At 38.7% G+C, this 21,223-nt stretch overlaps 2 protein-coding genes across 2 annotated transcripts in view; both read left to right on the plus strand.

The window, feature by feature from the left end:
* Positions 1-1,077: 1,077 nt before the first annotated feature.
* On the plus strand, positions 1,078-4,225 carry LOC127547591 (protein kish-A-like). Its single transcript, XM_051974501.1, has one exon. It carries the CDS (start codon positions 3,933-3,935, stop codon positions 4,164-4,166), a length of 234 nt encoding a protein of 77 aa, XP_051830461.1. The 5' UTR covers positions 1,078-3,932; the 3' UTR covers positions 4,167-4,225.
* Positions 4,226-10,786: 6,561 nt separating this feature from the next.
* LOC127546390 (zinc finger protein 566-like) overlaps positions 10,787-21,223 on the plus strand; it is an 83,817-nt gene continuing 73,380 nt past the window's right edge. The window contains exons 1-2 of the mRNA XM_051973523.1: positions 10,787-11,595; positions 14,139-14,224. Of these exons, the coding sequence (XP_051829483.1) occupies positions 14,207-14,224 (18 nt within the window). The 5' untranslated portion in view covers positions 10,787-11,595; positions 14,139-14,206. The remainder of the gene's footprint in view (positions 11,596-14,138; positions 14,225-21,223) is intronic.

Here is a 21,223-nt window from a genome sequence, read left to right on the forward strand (position 1 = left end):
GACATTGGATGTGGGGAAAGAGTCTTAATCTTTGTTTCCCGTTTAATAGAGGAGAACTTTAGAGATATAAAAGATTTAAACACTTTCATTGACATTTCAACAGTATCCCTGGACAGCAGGGGAAAGTATTGTGTTTGTAGTTTTGGGGGGAGGTTGAAAAAATAATTAAAATCCACTGAAGAAAGGATAGATTCAAGACCAACAGAAATATACACAGTAATGAAGGGGGGGAATGTCTGGAGGACTCAATTTCTCTGACCAACTGTTTCCTCAATTGTAAGATGAAAATTTTCCTCCAGGTGGCCTTTACATTTTCTTTCATTTCATACTAATCTGATCCTGAGGCATCTGAACCCCATCATTCAGGCTTTTTTAACAGAGGAGACCTGAGGTGGGGAGGCAAATCAGGGACTTAATGGGGCAAAAAAGTTAACTCAGTAAAGTACCCAAATTGCTGGCAGCCCCTAGAAACCTGCTTAATTGATGAGACTCCTGCCACTAATATAATTTACATTCTCTCCTAGGTACTAGTACCAAATTGAATCTAAGACATTGACATATGACATTTGGTATAAAGAAAGTATTTTAAAAGGAAGCCAAGTTCTTCAGTATCTCCCTGAATCACTACAGTCTAAAATAACAAGATTATCTCTTGAGACATTTATTCTCAAGTACACTTGGGCAAGAATCTTTTCCAGGGCATCTTAAAGAACTAGTCACCCAGCCTCTGATAGAAGATTTCTGGTAGTAGCGAACAATGGCACATTTCACTCTAATTATTAGGAACTTTCCTTTCCTATTAAATCAAAATCTGTTCTCCATGGCAATTGCTCCTGCTTAATAATGATAACTGACATTATTATAAGGTTTGCAAAGCACTTTCTATACATTACTTTTTAAGATAGTATTTTTCCAATGATATGTAAAGAAAAATTTTTAACATTCATTTCTTTACATAAATTGTGAGTTTTAAATTTCCCCTCACTTCCCTAAGTAAATGGATAGAGGTTATATATGTGTAATCATGTCAAACATTTCCATATTCACCCACTCTATCACACTGTCTCTTTGATGAAGGACTACTATGGGTGCTTCTTTTGTAGCAAAAAAACTGATATTTCCAAGGGGTTTTGAGTGACTCAACCACATTGGATAAAGCCAGTTGAAATTCTCTCAAAGCCTCTTGAGCTTCTTTTGTAAGCTGGCATGGTGAGTTTAAAGCACTGTCTCCCCTTAAAATGTCATATAATGTCTGTAACTGATGAGTAGTTAAACCTAACACTGGACACATCCATTGGATATCTCCTATCAATTTCTGAAAGTCTGAAAGTCATCTTTTTTTAAAGGTGTTTAGCTTTTCTGTTCTTAAGGACAGTTTTTGTACTGTAAGCACCTTAGGGTATACTTCATATCCTAAATATTGAAAAGGAGCATGTCTTTGAATTTTTTTCTGGAGCTATATGCAATTTGTAGTTCCTTAGTGTTTCTATGGTCTTTTGTAGACATGCTTCTAACATTTGTTCCTCAGGTGCACATCCCAATATATTATCCATGTAATGTAATAACATAACTTTTGGAAATGCTTTTCTTATTGGAGTAAGAGCAGCAGCAACATACATTTGACACATTTTTCACTGCCTGTGGCAAAACTGTCCATTCATATTTTTTATAAGACTCAGCTAGGTTATCGCTGGGTATTGAAAAGGCAAATCTTTTCATATCCTCTTTATCTAGAGGGATAGAATAAAACAATCCTTAATGTCCATAGAGGATGGAGGATAACTATAACCCAAAGGTGCCATTCCCTAGGCAATTTAGTAGAAGATGGAAGTCCAGGCTGAAGAGTTCCCATAGTTTCCATCTGTTCATTTACTTTTCTTAAATCAGTCAACATCCTAATAGAGATAAATGGGGAAAACTGTAGCAGGTTGAAACTCCAAAAAGGTATGCTTGAATCAGACAACGGAGTACTTAAGGCTAATTACCTATTTGATGTGAGACAATGACTCTATTAGCATATGTTTGGATAAATGACTTTTCTCACCATTGGTGCTTGCTGAATATTTGGTGTTAAGATAATCATAAGCAAGGATTTGAGGGCTGAGGGAGAGAGGCCAGAGAGTTACTTTTTGGCAGGACTAGGAGGAGAGAGGCTGGTGACTCTGGATTCTAGGATCCAGGAGTTTGCTTGGCTGCCTCCTTCCCTTCTCCACCTAAAGACTTTAATTCATCCTGATTCTGGCTGACTCTGAAGCTCTCCAGGGAGTTAACCCATACTCGACAGAAAATAATTAAATGAGGGAGTGAACTAAATAGTCTTAGGCTGATAAATTTTAGGGTCAGACACCTGGGCTCAAATCCAGCCTTACATAGTATCTTTATCCTATAAAGAAAATGAAGTCCCTTAAACTTAAGTATTCTCATCATGATAAAACCATGTGTCTACCTAGCAGGGCTACGTTCAGATTTAAATTCCAAATTCTTCAAATTTCCAAAAGACTTGCAAGGGAAAATGCTCTTCATGTCCAGAAAAAACAGTGAGAGAGATTGTTTTTACTTGCTTTTTGTGTGTGCCTGGTTTTCCCCTTTTGATCTGTTTCTTCTTTTTACCACATGATGAATATAGAGTGGGTAAACCTCCCAGCACAGCCAGAACAAAGCCTTACTCCTTATCCAGGGTTCTAGCAATAAAAAGTTATTTAAAAAAAAAAGAAAAGAAACTATTTCCTATTGATTTATAATTCCTTTCAGATTATTCCCAGCCCTTCCTGGTTGAGGCATTTCAGTTCAGGAAGCCAGGGCCTTTGATTCACAAATCCTGGTCAAAAGCACCCCTCTGAATGTCTCTGAATAGGAGATCCGGGCTTGTCCCGGCCCCCATGGGATTTGAGCCAACTTGGGCTTTCCCAGCCCCTGCTGGTTCTGATAATGATTGACCTTATTTATAGTTTTGTCCATACAATGGCTGGGTGATCAGCCCCCATTCTGATGATCTGCTCAGATTTCCCAACCCCCATCAAGACAAGCAATATAATGAGTTTCCGTCAATTAAGGTCTTTGCAGATGGACTTGGCAGTTCCCTTTACATCCAGGTCTTATCTGCCCACTGAGAACTGCATTCTCAGTGCAAAACTCCATTTTCCATAGATCTGCCTGCTGGAATACTCTTTCTATTGCCATCCTCTCTTTACCCTCACCTATTTCCCCTAACTAGACTTTAACCTTACTTCTAATCCCCATAGTAAACCTCAATCTAAGTTTTTGGATCTGTAAATTCCTTTACAGGGAACTTCTGTGCTGCCAGAAGGGAGTCTCCAAAATTCCCTACCCTTGCACCAAATCCTAAGGGGTTCCAAGGGAGCTCCATTTGATTCCCTGAACCCCAAACTTGCCACTAGACCTTATTTAACTTCCTGACCACCAGAAACCCTAATTTCATTTGGGTTCCCCAAATCTAAACCTCATCAAAACCATCCCAGAGTGGCAAATTTTATTGACCACAACTCTAAATTTTAGACACAGGTTTCCATTAAAGATAACCCGACTATTACATAATTGGCAATAGATTCTTAAAGAAAAGGTTTCTAAGGTTTCTCTTAAAGGACCAACTGTCTTTACAGATGCATCCAAACATAACATTTGTGCTATATACTCTCATGACTTAACTATAAAGAGAGTAGTCAGAACTCTTTTTTAGTCCACCCAGCAGAATGAATTGTATGCAATCATTCTAGCTCTTATTTATTATCCAGGAGATATAAATATAATATCTAATTCGGCCTATTCAGTAAATGTGGTATAACGAAATGTCACAGCCCAAATAAAATTTGTAGCCTCTAATATATGTTAGCTCTTTAAGGAACTTCAGGAGCAAGTGAGAAAACATCCAGGTAAGATTTGTATCTTGTGGGAAGGGTGATGTGGCTGGGGCTATGGGAGGTCTCACTATGTCTGCCATTTTCAACTTTCAGAACCTACAGACAGTAACTTTGCTGCTTATATGTACCTGTGCATGTATCCAATCCTTGGCTCCTAGCAGCTTGGACAAAAATAAAACTGGACTGTTGGGTATATTTTGGAAGTGTGGCAGAATTGGTGAACGAAAGAGTCCTTATATAGCAGTATGCTTTATAGTCATGGCTTTCAGCATCTTATTCATTCAGTAACTGAAAAATGCCAGAATTTAATTGCTGTCAGATTTCTGTAGATAAAAGACTTGCTTACAGGAAACCATGGGAGGAATGATTATTGACCCTTTAAGCTGTGTACTTTGATTGAAAGACTCTGGCTACTATTCTCAATTATATGTGTTAATGGACCAAGGTTGTTCTCTAAAAATAAGATACAACTGTTATTAACCAAATAGATTGATATCTGCATAATGATTGACCTTATTTATAGTTTTGTCCATACAATGGCATTCTGCAAATGTCATTCTTTTATGTCACCTGTTGATCTATAGCAGGTATTTCTATTGCATACAGTAAAAAGCAAACTTGGAAAGTGATTGCTCAAGTTTCTTTCTATGTAATTTTTGGGGAAATGTATCCTTATGTGAGAACATTTCTATATTGAACATTTTTGTTATTTGAAAACATGGTTGGATATTATGCAAGTGTTCATAAAAATTGCATTTATATCTAATAATGCTTTAAACATGTTTTCCCTGGCAACTCAATTTATACTTAGTTTTATCTATAGCTTACAATATTTTCCAACTTTATAAAGTCAGTCTTTGCAGTACATATATAGAAAGTTTGCTAAGATTGTATGTAAGAGTGTTACAAGAAAAATATTGTTTTCAGATCCCTTTACCAAAAAAACAACAACAAAAAAAGAATTCTTAAAGATTTTCACAGTTAAAGCAAATAACTGTCAAAAAAGTTTACTGGCGTATCTCCCCCTTGAAATCTACATATATAGATGTTTTAAACTTTTATTCAAATACCTGCTGCTAAAGAAAAAACATTTGAAAGATGAAGTGAGCTGATTAGAACAACTGTGAAATGATGGTTCCTATGTTTCATTGATTTGGATCTCAAGTCTTTAATAATGAAACAGCTATTTTCATTGCCAGAAATTTAAACTGTCCCCCCCCCCAAAAAAAAAAAAACATAAAAATAAATCAATTGGTTCATACTAGTGATTTTTTGAAAGCTTGATCTATAGTTGTCTCAAGATATATAACTGGCATATGTAGGCACTGAGCTATATCAAATCCACTAATTTAGTGGATTAATCCTTATTATTAAAAATATTTGATGCAAATCATTCTCAGATTGAACAAAAGAATAATATCAGTAACTTTTAAAATAAAATATACAAATGTAATTTATGTACTTTGCAAGAGTGCAATTATTTTTATGAATCTTCAAAAGCAAAAAAAAGGAAATTCACATGATTGAGTACAGTTAAGTTTTCTTTCTTTCAACTGAAAGTAAAGTTAAAATTTGTAAAACATTTAATTATTTTAAGTGGGTTTTTTGTGTTAGCAGATTAATAAACTTAATAACAATAAACCTCTTGCTCAAATATTAATATGAACATATATATATAAATAGATTCATTGGGAACGAGTTAAGGGACAAGATCCAAAGAGGAGCAGATTGAGATATTGACATTTCTGGGCAAAAGTTGTTTAAAGTTAGACAATCCCAGAGGTTGAACACAGTATGGATTACAAAACCAAGTTAGCTCCAGTTTCACAATCATTCTATGTAAATAAAGACAAGTTCTGCTTATTTAATTATCCTTATAATAGGGACCAAATAAACTCGTTTAAAGTCCACATCATAAATACTACCCATTATTATTATCTCAGTTTTTCTAATTAAATGGAAAGATAAAATTTAAGAGAGAAAGTAAAACTTTACACATCTCAGGGAGAGTCTTCCTCCTATAAGGTTGTTGCTTGTCCTTCACTCCTCAAGATCACAGTTACCTCAGGGAGAGGATGCCCTGACAGGAAAATGAATTAGACTTGAGTGAGGGAAGGCTGTGTAAGGTTACCAGCCTCCCTTTGTTCTCCAGAATCATCTGGGTCCGGTGGCCAGATACAGTTCTGGACAATTGGAAATAACCCTGGACATAGGAAGAGACCTAAAGTTATCTTTAATCAGTCTCAGTTTGCCTGAGGGAATGTCCACTCAGTGATTAAGGCTGGTAAGGGCAGAGCACCAGCCTGGTGATCAAATGAACTGGAATGAATCCTGGCTCTCTGACTTATTGTCTTCCTCACTTGGGGCAGATTATTCAACTTTTTCTGGGCCTCAGTTTCCTCGTTTATAAAGTCAGGGGTTTGAAGTACACAAGGGCATCTTAAGTTTTTTTCCAACGCCTTGCACTAGCCTGCCTGTACTTGAGAGTCCATCAACAGGGTCTCTTACCCTTTTTGGGGTTCATATCATTGCTTGGTAAAAGTCAATGTATTTTCTAAACTTTAATAGAAATTTGGTTTCTAGTTTTTCTGGTTTTGATTGCTTTCCATATTTTATGTTTTATTTCACTAATTATATTATTTAAATGGTTGGGAAATGTGATGGTTTGAAATTTTTTCTTGTCTTTTTAATAGAAGATTTATCCATTCAAATACTTTATATTCAAAATTTTGAGAAACTCTGATTTGGTGGATTTAAAATGTTAATTGGGTATTAGTTGAACCATAGGCTATAAATTTGACATGGTTCTCATCAGGGCCATTCCTAGTTTGGAACTGAAATTTTAATCAATGCTATATCAAATGAGTTTAGTAGGATAAGAAATGCAATCTATGGCAAGGTAATACATAATTTGATACTTTCAGTTGGTGGATTTTGGAATAAATTCATCATAGGTCATCAGTGTAAGGCAGAATGGTTGTCAGAGTAAATTAGATATGAAGGAATTTTCCCTAGAACCTCCTCTTCGTGTGTGGACAATCTCTTCCTCAATTAAAAGGACTGATTGAAGGCAGAGGAGACCACATCAAAATTACTTTGGCGGAATCAGGCCAACTCTTGGAGTTGTTGTGTCCAAGGACGAGTGTTCATATCCTAATTCTGTGACTTTCGAGGTGTGGGAGATTGGAGTGTGTGACTCCTTCTCTGCTGTCTTTAGTATGTTCACCTGAGAAATGAAGGTATTAGGCAGGGTAAGCTTGCAGACACTTTGCTCCAAACCTGTGAGCCTCTGGAGTTACTGCGGACTCACCTTTTCAATAGCATTATGGCTCCTAACATGTGTGAGATTTCTTTCACTGCGTGCATCCCACTTCTGTACAAGGATTCTTTTTATAACTTTTGTTTTGTTTGTAACTGGCTGGCTTTATTTGTTTTATTTGTAGCTGGCTGGCTTGGCAGTGGTTAGATTGCCAGGAGTCAGGAAGCTTGATCTTCCTGAGTCTACATTTGGCCTTAAAATTTTCTTAGCTGTGGTACCCTTGACAAATCACTTTAACTCACTTTGCCTTAGTTTCCTTACCTGTCAAGTGACCTGGAGAAAGAAATGGCAAACTACTTCAATGTTTTTGCCAGGAAAACCCCAAATGGGGTCATGGAAAGTTACAAATGACTGAACAGCAATAAATAAAACCCATTTTAGCAGCCCTTTTCTCAGCTTTGAATGGGATGATCTGTACTGGAATTCTGTGAGGTTTTTTAGTGCTAAGGATCTGTATGAGCACGTACAGTTTGTTGGAATGGATTTCTGAATAGACTTATTCCCTGTGACTTATTTAGAATAAAGATCCATGTGTAAGAGAAGAGAATGTATATTTCCACTTTTAAAAAAAGTTTTATTGGTTCTTCTGTATGTGACAAATTAGCCAGTTGAGCAGTGAAAGACTTTTTAGAAGAGAATTGACCTTAGTCTTGGGGGGAAAAGTCGTCTGTCTTTCTATGTCTCTCTTTGCTTGGTAATCAAGGTTCCTGAAGAACAATGTGACACTCAGTCTCTTTTCCTCAGAGAACATTATTTCAGACATAAGCAGCACTTATCAGGTCCTGCCCATTTTTGTTAGTCTAACATGTGCAGATTTTGATGACAAGAAAATGTTTGTGACATGAAACAATCATCTCAAAACATCCATCATAGATTTCAAAGTTGTGCTATTTGTTTCATGAATTAACAAGGGGAAAAATAAGTTGTCAGGGTAGCAACTTGTAAGCCAAAATACATATGACAACTTCCCAAGGACTTTCTCTTAGCCAAAGATTACATTTTTTTTTTCAGGAGAATAGATATAATGTCTGGAGTCTTCTATGTATCTGTTTCTAGCACATACACACTTGAGACTTGACTCTGCTTATATCAAGTCCTCTCAGCCCTTACATACCTTAGTACAATTACATCACTACAGCATATTGAGCATGTGTCAACTGTAGAACCATTACATCACCATACTAAGTCTATGTGAACTAGAAAACATTATCTCATCAATTCCACTGAGTTAACACCTTGTTGTAAGTGTCCTTGTTTCAGTATACTTTTCTCAGAGTTCCCCAATATCTGTGGTCCGCCACAAGTAGGTTAAAAGAAATATGAAGAGGCAAAACAGGGACCAGGAGTGGTAAATATGAAATAGTTTTGAGGGAACAATATGGTTATTAAGAAAAGGACTTTTGGAGAAGTGATTCAAGGAACATGCCATGAGGGTTGAGTATGTCATTGATTTGCAGCTTATATCCATAGAAGAGTGTAGCAGACTAAATATTATTAGTTATAGTAAGGAGAAAGACAGCATTAAAGGAAAGACCATGGGAGGAGGGAGATGGAGAGTACCTGTAGTGGGCTAAGTCCTGAAAAGGATTTGGCAAAGATCTTCATCACAAGCACATGTTTAATAGTGGAAATAAACATTGGGGTTTTCTCAAGGAAGGAGGGAAAATAAAGGAGGGAACAAGGATGTATATTAAAATGTAGACACTACCTTGAATAGACTAACAAAGGCAATCTGGGAAAGCCTGGCTTTCTTAAGTATCTTAAATTGTTAATCAGGACAATCTGGCCACATCATGTTCTTAACTATGGAAGTAAAACAGTGTGAGAAACTAAATTGGCAGGATGTATATTTTAGCATTTCCAATGACAAGGAGAGAATAAGCTGGTTTCAGTATTCACCTCACCTTTAATTCCTGCCTCTTAACTTTACAGAATCTCCCCTTATATGCCTGTTAGAACCCAAGGATGCTTTCCCTCCACCTTTTATACATGGGTGTGAAAAAGCTTAGAGATAAAGAAGGAATCCATCATGGAAAGGTATATAAGTAAAAACTTCATAGATTGCCAGTTGAGATAGATTCCTTAAGGTGCAAGGCAAGGTAGGATGACAGAAATGGAGCTGGAGAGAATAACACTTTTTTTTTTTTTAAAGTTTGAATGTGTGAGTCTTAGGGAGAAGCAAGAAAGATGGTAAAAAATCTGGGAATTTTAGATTTGAAAGGGATTCAATTCAACAAATTCAACAAACATTTATTAAATCTCTACTATAAGCCACAAACAGTGCAAAGTACTGGGAATATAAAAAAAGATAAATACAAAACAGTTCTTACATTCAAGGAACTTACTTATGGAGGAATACTGTATACAAAAGGAAGCTGAAAAGCAGAAAGGTACCAGTCATCCTGCACACACCCAATAGAGTTGTAGATGGAAAGTCTAGTTCTCAACATTTCATAAAATAAAGGTCGGCACTTTAATGCTCCATTATCCAGCTCACCAATCCAAGGGTATATAAGAGAGATAATGTTTAATCATGGTAAAAAATACTAGAGTAGTCTGCCATTTCCTTCTGCAGCCCATATTACAGATGAGGAAATCAGATAAACAAGGTAAATTGACTTGGCAGAGTGACACAGAAAGAATGTGAAGTCAGATTTGAACTCAGGAAAATAAGTCTTGATTTTAGGCCAAGTACATTACAGAGTAGAAATGTAAGGATGATACCAGAATTCTGACATTATTTGAATTCCTAATAAGAGTCCTAAGTAACAGGTAATATTAAATTTGATACTAACTATATTTTTGTCCATTATCCTATCATCCATGCCTAAATATTGAGTGTTGATTACATCTGATTCCATTTCTTTCCCAGTCTGCAGACATTCCTCCTGAGTTTTAGAGATTCTGATAGTTATTATACCTGAACAGTGTTCCAGTGATTGTCAAGTTTCTCTCTCTCTTAACACACACACACACACACTCACACACACTCAGCTTCTTGATGTCTATCAGGAAAAATTGAGAAATTGAGCAGTGGGATAAACTTTCTGGTGTTGTCCTTCCCCCTATCTCTTCCCCATACTACCTGTCATCTCCTAATTTCACTATGGCTTAAGGTGTTTCCTCTCAAACTCCACTTCTCTTTTTTGTAGGTAACTACCTCTTTTAGGCTATTTAATCACTTCTAATATTTAGTCTACAGCTAAGGGCACACTCCAACCTCACTGCATGCTTCCTTTCTCCTGGATAACTGCAAATTATACTAGAGAATGTGCTTGTTCCTTCATTAATGATTAAAATGTCTTTCCTTGCTCTGTTCTCTTGCACTCTATTTCATATTTACCATTCCTGGTGACTATTTTATCTCTTCAATTTGTCTGTAACCTCTTCTAAATAAACCTATATTTTGCCAAAAGAATGGCCATCGTGAATTCTTCTCCCGACCGATGCTCACTATTTGTTGCCTACAAACCACATCATCTGATACTGTATCAGCCACATCAATGGGTAATATTATATTTGATAGTAACACTATTTCCGTTATATAATAAGTGCCTAACGATTCGCTGTTAATTACATCTGACTGCGTCTTTCCCCAGGCCCCCAAACATTTCTCTTGAGTTTTAGAAAGGGGAATTTTCTGGCACAGCAGAAGCTTAATAAAAGATTTATTGAGTGACCCCTGAAAATAGAGGGCTGGGGCGCGGGAGGGGATGTCGGGAGGAAGGGTGCGTCTGGCCCATCCCTCTCTGGAGTGGAAGGATTGGGATTCTGAGGGTTATCATAACTGGGCTGTGACGGACAAGTCTCATACAGACACATCGCACATGTAACAGGAGAAGCTGGGCAGAGGCCCGGTCGCTGAGATCCCCTCCAGCTCTGCACCTGACCTAGATCTCTGGCCGCAATGAGCTTGGCGGGTAAAAGCACTGTATACATGCACGCTAGGACTAGGGCTGTCTAGGGGCGGAGCATCCTGTGACGTCACTCTGCCGAACTGAGCGCTAAGACCTGGCCACGGAGTTTCCAGAAGCACCAGAAATTTCTGCGGATGAATTGGGTTATTTAGCTAATATTTTACTTCTCTGTGTCTGGCTTTTCCTCTCCCATCCAGCTCCCAACAGAAGAAGCGCCTTGAACGTAGACACCATCTCGGTTAGCGCGAAGTACTTCCTCTGTCTAGTCCCTGCAGCAAGGTCTCTTTAAGGTTCGGCGACATAAACTCGCTTATGCGCCTGCGCGGCAGCCGCAAGACTACATTTCCCAAAAGATAGGAGAGGCATCTCGGCTTCCGCCGGAAGCAGAAGCGCCACGCTATCTCTGAGCAGGCGCAGTTAGGGAAGTGTCTGTTTTCAATCTTTTCCACTGAGAAGGAAGTTGGGGCCGTTTCGTCTCCAGGTGAGTGTCTGGTTGGTGGGAGCTCTCTGGCTTCGGGCAGCTCAGCTGTAAGTGACCCAGCTGGGGAGGGGGAAAGGAGCCTCGAAAGCTCTGGATTCTAATTCTGCCTCTTTAATGTGGTTTGAGAACCAGATATTGTGGAGTTTGTGGACAGCAGGTGATGGGAGGACCCAAAATTGAATTTGGGTCATGTGAAAAATTCATAGTGGCCATTCTCTTTGGCAGACGTAGATTTAGTTAGGAGAGATTACAGACAAAATGAAGGCATTCCATAGACACCGGGAGCGGTAAATATGAAAGAGTGGGAGAGCGGATACAACACAAGTTCCTCAGTGGGACTCACTATTACCCACATGTCCTAGGTTGGCAACCTAAATCCTGAAAGGGACTTAGCCCCCTACGAGAGCTAGCTGTAGTGAGAAGGGGGGATGGGTAGCGTGGTGGAGTTAGGGGAGAAACCACGTGGCATGGGCGGAGGGGAAAGGAATATATATATATCCAGGGTGCCTCGGAGGGAATGACCTAAAGGAAGGCAGCCTCTTTGGGAGGGATCACAAGAAGGTTTTGTGGGGAAATTTAACCGAAGGGATATGACAAAGATTTCTGAGAAGGTACAGCGGGGAGCCTGAGGCCTCTACAGAGAGTGGGTCCGAGCAGGACCTCGCAGCGTTTTGGGCCATGGAGCTGAGCTGATCTCCATCAATATTCTCTCCCTGCTTGCTACAGGGATCAATTCTTTAGTTTCTCTTGGTTCAAAACACCATCATGTCAACTTTACCATTCCCCATTGTTTTAACCTGTTAAATCTTTTGAAAAGTGAGATGAGAATTAGACCAAGACTATAAAGGTTGGAGCAAAATCCCCAACGTTTATCAAGCAGATTCTTTAAATATGCCCTCATATTGTCTGCAAAGAATAATAGTATTTTTTCCCCTCATACCCTATGCTAACTTTTCCAGTTTCTTTTTCTTCTTGTTATGGCTAACATTTCCAGTACAATAGTGGTAATGATTTGTAGAGGGCTGCTGATAATGGAGGAACTCTGGGTAAGATATAAGACCCTTCAGCCCAGAGGGAACCTGCTTATAATGTCTGGTTTGGCTCCCCATCTCCCCTAAGGACTCTCAGCCTTCCTGAAAAGTCAGGGGGTGTGGCCCCCTCCCTTTGGTGTTCCCACCTTTCCTGAAGGGGGTGGGGAGGGTGACCAGGGTTGTTCTTGAAGGTAGGGATACTTACTATAGGAGATATTTACATATCAATAGCCTCATGCATATAGTTAGCACTTGCTCAGTGTGATTAATGAGATAATGGTTGGCACATGCTTAGTATGCTGTAATTATGTAATTATTCTGAGGCATTTAAGGGCTGAGGGGACTGGAAATGAGACACACCCATCTTTGACCATCCTCCTGGGGGCTGTCATGCCTCCTTCACTCCTCCACTAAGACCAAGGACTCTGGCTGCTCTAGAGATCCTCCAGAGAGCTAGTCCAGATGGTAGGATTTGGCACCCCAGCATGGGAACTCTAGGAAGCATAGTACATTTTGGCACCCCAATTTGGGGACTCTAGAAAGGACATTACATTTTGGCACCCAATGTGGGGCCCTACACAGCAGCAAGGAACATAAAATTCTTCAAGTCTAGCCCCCTCATTTTATAGGCCTGGAAAGGTAATGGGATTTGACAAGGCTCACATGGCTAGTAAATGCCAGATCCTACTAAGATAGGATTTGGAGCCAGTTCTTCCAGACCATTTACTGTTCTTTCTGTGTGCTCTTTATCTTTTTTTTTCAATAACTTTTTCTTTTCTTTTTCTTTTCTCATTTTTATTTTTACTCTTTTCTTTTTTACTTTTCTCTCTTTTCTATCTCTCAAATGTATATGTGTATGAGTATATATAACTACATCTCAGTATAACTAGAGTTTTTCTTTACTGACCTTTTCCTTAGTTAATCAGTTCTTTTAGATACCAAAGGATTTGTATTTAGTATTTATTATTGTTTGTGATGTCTTAAGTTATGATAATTGTTCTATAAAGTGCAGGAACTTTGGAGAAATATACTTAAGGCTCAGTATGATTGATTTAAACAAGGTGTTAATTCAGTGGAATGGATAAGACAATGCTTCATTTCTCCACTGAAACTAAGACCCATTCCGGAGGGCCTCCAGAAAGCTAGCCGAGCCTCAGGCAAGGAAACAGACTGTGAAGGAGACAATAAAGATTTTTGGACTTTATCACTGCCTGTTCTGGTGGTGATTACTCTGCAGAAAACAAGATTGGTCCCAAGACCTCCAGAAAGCTAAACCAGAACATTCCAGTTCTATTCTATTCAGTATTTAAAAAGTGGGCATTTGTGTGTCCTGATGCTCAGGGTTGAATGTGAGGTTTCTGAAGCTGATGTGGGATGTCCCTGCACCTTTTGGTAAAACCTCTGCAGACATGGTCTGAATTCTTGCTCTGCTGGTAGTGACTATTGGTACTAGTTGCAGGTCAGCCCTGGGAAGCAAAAATGTATTCTAAGGTAACTCTGCCATCTTTCTAGGGAGACAAGACTTGGGAAAGGTCAGAATCTCAAAGAAAACACTGAAGAAGGATTGATTTTGGAGGACCATGGCCTTTAAAAGAAAGGTAAGAATACAGACATGTATAGGGAGAAGAACAAGCCTTACCTGGCTGGACTTGTCTTCTGAGAACCCCTCCTGCATCACAGTCCACCTGCTGGACTCATGCTAAATGAAGCATGTCCAAAAGAAAGCTCACCTTCCCCCACAATCCCCCACATGGCATTCCTCCAGACTCCCTGTTTCTTTGCAGAGCCCCATTATTCTTTCAGTCACTTTGTTCTCATTCTTGGAATCATCCCCACCTCCTTTGTCACATTGTCCATTCTTTGTCCAAGTCTTCTTGCTTCTGCCTGCGTGGTTATTTCTTTCTTCTTTCTTTTATTTTTTAAATTTTCCTTTGTTCTTCCCCACTTATATGTGAAAACAATGTTTAATGTTGTTGGGTTTTAAGTTTTGAGTTTCACATTTTACATCGCCCTCCCTGCCTTCCTCCTTCAAAATAATACTAAGCAATCTGAGATAGAGATGCATCTGTACACACAAATACATGCCTGTGATATGTGTGCAGTCTTTTGAGATCCATCGAGAGTGCCCTTGTCTCACTGACCACCTCCTGAGCGTTTGTCACCTGTGAGTTCGCCATAAAACAGTTTCTTTTGGGGAGCGCACACTTGGCATTCCAACAGAGTGGCCAGCCCCGGAGTTGTGTTGTTAGTCCCTTGTCCCGAGGAGGGTCGGTGCATCCCAGTCACCCCGGGGAGGTCCTCCCTGCGCTGGCTCCTGACCAGATGCAGGGAGCACAGGAGGAGCTCCCTCAGCCTCGGGCTGGCTCCGACACGCCCACCGGAAAACTCCTCCTCCCTAACGTGCTGCCCCCCTGTGGCTCACGGGAAGGCTGCACCCGGGGCCGAGCAGGAGGAGGCGGGGAGAAGCCTGGGACCCTCTCAGAGCTGGAGGCCGAGAGCTCTGGGCTCAGACAGACATTTGTGTCTCAGCCTGTGAAAGGTCCCTTCCGATATACTGCAACATGTTTAGCATATATAGGACTGCTTGCCATCCTGGGGGGGGGGGGGGGGGGGAGGAGGGAGAGAGGGAAAAAAAACGAAACATAAGTGATTGCAAGGGATAATGTCGTGTAGAAATTATCCTGGCATAGATTCTGTCAATGCGAAGTTATTATTAAATAAAATAAAATTTATATAAAAAAAAAAAAAAAAAAAAAAAGAAAGGTCCCTTCCACGGCAGAAGGCCGCACAGTGCCGGTCCGCCCCGGCTCAGGGACCGCAGAGGTGATTATAGTCCCTCATGTAATTGTGAAATATTAATTAGGAGGCACACGCAGGGAGGGGCCCACTTGTATGTACTTTAGAGCGCCCTCCCGTGGCCGCTGGCAGATTAAAGGCACCTGCCTGGGGCCCCGTGGGGGGGGCTGCGGCAGGAGGCCCAGATATCCCGAGGCGGGATCAGCGGGCTCTGGGGATGGAGGGCAGAGGTTGGCGAGTGTCCAGCTAAGGGCCCAGGCGTAAATGGAGCGGAGATGGAGGGGGCTTCGGAGACCCTCTGGTCCTCGCGGTGTTTTGATGGGAATGTGTCCCTGGGGTCATTGGAGGGGAGGTGCCCATTCTCTGAATTCAGTGCCTTATGCTCAATTTAATATGATCTTGTCTTATCTGAGCATCCTCTTAATTTATTTCTGATTCCATCTATTGTCCACTTTCTTCAATTCTTCTATAATTCTTTTCCAAACTTACTATATCCTTATTATACAATTATAATTTATTTTCAGAAACCAATTAATGTCATTACACATTTTACTGTGTTTCCAATTTTCCTATATAATTGATTTAAACTGCAGTAACACCATTGAATTTCTCTTGCCTTCACTTGCTTTCTGATTTTAAAAGAAGTTTTCTTTTTCTGGGAACACATTTTTTTTTATCACCAATTAGAATCCCATTTAGGGCTTGCTTGGTGCCCACAGGTTGGTTGTTTAAAAGCACCAAACAACAGAAATTTGTTTTGTTTTATTTTTATATAAGGGGAAATTTTTGTAGTAGCTTGCTGGCTGAAAATGGGGAAGTAGCAATTCCATTGCTGAATCTTTCTGGTTTTAACAAATGGAAGTTAAAAAAAAAAAAAGGAAGGAAAAAGAAAACATTGACCTATGTATAAAAAGTTGGTCAACGAGACTGTTGGTCACAGTCAATGACCTAAGTGGCCATAACAGAGTCATCTGCTGCTATTAGACAAGGAATTGGTCCAGACATTCAAAAATATTGGGGGGGATTTTTCATGTAGTTGTAATCCCTGTCATGCTAGACTTGGTCATGGTGACAAGACAAAACAAGGAGAGCTTCAGTTATATTCCTGTAGTTAAACAAGTTCCTGTAGTGAAACAACAGAGAATCTGTAGCTCACTGCTCTGGTACCTTATATACCAAATTTTGATATAATTGTATCGAATTGATTAATACTGATTGGAATAGTCGAGTTTCAGATGAATAGCTTCTCTCAAAACAAAGCCAAAAGAAGCATGAATGGACCATCCCTACCTAATGTGAATGTGCCCTTAGAGGAATCTCCAAGAAGCCTGGCTGGAGTGAAAGTCTCTTGGGAAGAGTGGTAGTGAATTTTTTTTTTTTTTTTTTTGATGAACTAGATCTAGTTTTATCCATATAGGATGAAATCACCTAGAAATGAAGATCAGAATTGCTCCATAGATTCTTGCCTTAGTTTCCTTGAGTATTGAGAATTTAAATAGTATACCCAAGGTACATGATGTGCCTTGGAAGGTTCTTGCACTGGAATCTTTGTAGCTCAGGCTGGTTCTCTATCCACTTTTCAATGGTTGCCTTTATCTAGGAATGTTATAAAAGTCCTTGAATTCTTATGAGAGAATTTTGGATATTACTCTAGAGAACTTGAATGATGGAGTTTTCTTTCTTGATAGTGTATCACTTTCTCTAATGATCTTCTTTCAAATCAGTAATTCTTTTTTTTTTTTTTTTCCCTGAGGCAGTTGGGATTAAGTGACTTGCCCAAGGTCACACAGCTAGGAAGTTTCAAATATCTGAGATCAGATTTGAACTCAGAACCTCCTGATTTCAGGGCTGGTGCTCTATCCATTATGCCACCTAGCTGCCCAAAAATCAATAAATATTTTTAAATAATCTACTGTGTGCTATATACTGTACTAAGCCCTGGGAATACAAAAAGAGGCACAAGACAGTTACTGCTCTCAAGGACCTTCTATTCTAGTGGGAGGAAAGTGGGAGTAGCTTTGCCTGCTCTTGAAACTAATCTTTTGATGTTGTACCTTGGATTTTCATTTTTCCCTCTTTCCTAAGCTCCCTTGAACTCTTGAATCTGGGACCTAATTCTTCTAAGCATTTACAGCTGATTTTAGAGCTCTATTACAGTCTTCCTTTATTTCCTGCTTCTCTTCTGCCTTAGACTTCAACAATCAAATATACTCAATCCGTTCTCTCAAAGGATCACACTTTAGATCTCACTGGACTTATCTCAATGATTCTCCTTATTCTTGGAAGCCTTGGAAACCATTTGCCTTTTCCTTGTTTATTTGTGATTTTTTTTTTCTTGTAAGTAAACCCTAGGAGAAAAAAATAAAAACACTCTTGTGTTGTGTTAATGGGAGAAAAGAGATTGTGGGGAAGTAGCTACTAGAACTGAACACTATTTTGGTGTCCCTTGCACAGCTCAGTGAAGAGATATAAATTGGATGCTTCTTATTTGTGAATTCCTGGGCCATGGAAGGTCAGAGGACTTGTGAGATTTCTCTCTCAAACTTTTGTATACCAACAAAACCATATGTGTGTACCTACTTCTTGTGTTTTCTCATTTTTATTTCTTTTTAATTCCTTAAGGAGTATATAATAATACCTCATAAGTTTTTCTTTTGTTTTAGTCTTTTCCTAATTAGTGGTTGCAATTTTTATTTATTTATTTAATTTAATTTAATTTATTTTATTTTATTTAATACTAACTTTATATTGACAGAATCCATGCCAGGGTAATTTTTTTTTACAACATTATCCCTTGCACTCGTTTCTGTACCGATTTTTCCCCTCCCTCCCTCTACCCCCTCCCCTAGATGGCAAACAGTCCTATATATGTTAGATATGTTGCAATATATCCTAGATACAATATATGTTTGCAGAACTGAACAGTTCTCTTGTTGCACAGGGAGAATTGGATTCAGAAGGTAAAAATAACCCGGGAAGAAAAACAAAAATGCAGATAGTTCACATTTGTTTCCCAGTGTTCTTTCTTTGGGTGTAGCTGCTTCTGTCCATTTATCCATTGAAATTCAGTTAGGTCTCTTTGTCAAAGAAATCCACTTCCATCAGAATACGTCCTCATATAATATCGTTGTGGAAGTGTATAATGATCTCCTGGTTCTGCTCATTTCACTTAGCATCAGTTCATGTAAATCTTTCCAGTTCTCTCTGTATTCATCCTGCTGGTCATTTCTTACAGAACAATAATATTCCATAACATTCATATACCACAATTTACCCAGCCATTCTCCAATTGATGGGCATCCATTCATTTTCCAGTTTCTAGCCACTACAAACAGGGCTGCCACAAACATTTTGGCACATACAGGTCCCTTTCCCTTCTTTAGTATTTCTTTGGATATAAGCCCAATAGAAACACGGTTGCAAATGTTTTTAAAGTGTTTAGTTATCAGTTGTATTTCCTCTTGTGTGAATTCTGTTCATTCCCTCTGGCCTTTCTCCTTCGAATATCTTTTGGACTTTATAGATTTGTATAAATTCCTTGTGACTTCTGCAATTGAAGCTTGTAGGTACCCTGTTTCTCCCAAATTATTTCCTCAATTCTTTTGCATTTGTTGATATCTAATTATTGGTTTCCTTTTTTTCTTTTTTCTTTTAATTAAAATTTTTATTTTGGAAACATATACTTTGCTGTGCAATAAGAGAACTGTTCGGTTCTGCACACATATATTGTATTTAGGATATATTGTGACATATTTAACATGTATAGGACTGCTTGCCATCTGGGAGAGGGGGCGGAGGGAGGGAGGGAGTGAAAAAGTTGGAACAGAAGTGAGTTTAAGGGATAATGTTGTAAAGAAATTTTTTTCAAAAAAAAAAAAAAAAAAAGAAACATTTTCCTAGTCCAAGACAACTTATAAAGTCAGCAGAAAATACCTATAATAACAGATTTGGGGGCAGCCCACAGCACAGTGTTATCTAGTGAATACCAATATTAGTCCTTAAAAGCAATTATGACAACAGCAATGAGCATTTTGGGAAAACTAATCCCAGAGAGGGTAAATTGGTTAGATAACTGGTCAGGAAGAAATTACAAGAGGCCGTTGGCAGTGGGTCTAGGGCCATGTAAATATCTATATTCATGAAAAATGTTTTGTATCACTGTTCATTAGATAAATGAAAATTAAAATAACTGAGGTATCACCTCATACCTATCAGACTAGAAGAAAAGGAAAATGACACGCCAGAGGGAATGTGAAAAAAAATAAGAACACTAATGCATTACTGAAGGAATTCTGAACTGATCCAGCTATTTTGGACAACAATTTAAAACTATACCCAAAGAATTATAAAATTATCCTTTGATCCAGAATGATCACTACCAGATCTGTAGCCCAAAGAGATTTTTCAAAGGGAATGAAACCTATATGTGCATCATTTTTGGAAGCAAAAATTATAAATTAAATGGATGCCCATAAATTGGGAATGGCTAAATAAATTGCGGGATATGATTGTGATAAAATGGTATCATATTATAAGAAGTGATGAGTAAAATGATTACAGAAAAACATGGAAAGATTTATATGAACTAATGCAAAGTAAAGTGCTCATAAACAGGAGAACATGGCAATAGCCATTTTACACAATAACGAATTGTAAATGACAATTATTCATCAATATTAGGGTTAAAGACTAAGGGATTTATGATGAAAAATGGCATCACCTTCAGAGATAGAACTGATGGAATCTGAATACAGATTGACACATTTTTTAACACTTAAATTTTTCTTGTTTTTTTGTTCAACATGGCCAATAAATACTTTTGAATGACTAAATATATTAAAAAAAAAAAGAAAAATATATACTTTGATAATTTTCAGCATTCACCCATACAAAATCTTGTGTTCTAAAATATTTAACTTCCTTCCCTGCATGCCCTCCCCTACCTGGCAAATAATCCTTGGCAAATAATCCAGTATATGTTAAACATAGAGACTAATTATTGCTTTTCTTATGATGCAATGAATATGTGACCTATTTGCCAGAGAAAGATGATTGCCAGAGGTGTTATGGGCCAGAACTCTTGTACTTGAAACAAGGGATCTTACAAGGTGCTAATTCAATGAATTGATGAGACAATGGTTATCTAGGTTAGCATGTGATGAATAGTTCTCTAATTCAGTGTGATTGAATTAATCTTACAATAAATAATGATTTCCTAGTGATATAATGATTGGCTTATACTCAGTGTAGAGCATATAAGCTGGCACAAACTCAGCCAGGGCCAGAGCCATATTCATTCATTCCATCTCACACCACCATGGTGGTAGGCCTGTCTTACTTTATTTCTCCACTGACAACAAGGCCTGACTGAGCCAGAGATAGACTTGGAAGGGCTCAGAGACAGACTCAGAGAAGACAGAGGGCTGGAGGCTGGAGCATAATCTCTTGAACTGAGATAGACTTCAACACAGATACTGTGGTGGTGGTGGTTCTCTTGCTTCTTCCACAGAAACCAAGACACATGCCAGAGGACCTCAAGAAAGCTGTCTTAGGCACCAGGCAAGGAAACTAGGTTGTAAAGGAGATAGTAAAGAATTTGGACTTTATCCCTGGCTATTTTCTCTTGGTGATTACTCTGCTAAAATGAAGGCTGGTCCCAAGACCTACACAAAACCAACCAGAACATTACACAGAGGCAATACCAGATTATAGTATATGCTCATTTATAAATCTTGTAAAAAAGGATGATAGACAGTTATGAGCACCATCTCTTTAGTTAAAAAAAAAAAAGCATAGAAAAC

Source organism: Antechinus flavipes, chromosome 2, assembly GCF_016432865.1.
Source record: "Antechinus flavipes isolate AdamAnt ecotype Samford, QLD, Australia chromosome 2, AdamAnt_v2, whole genome shotgun sequence".
Lineage (NCBI taxonomy): Eukaryota > Metazoa > Chordata > Mammalia > Dasyuromorphia > Dasyuridae > Antechinus > Antechinus flavipes.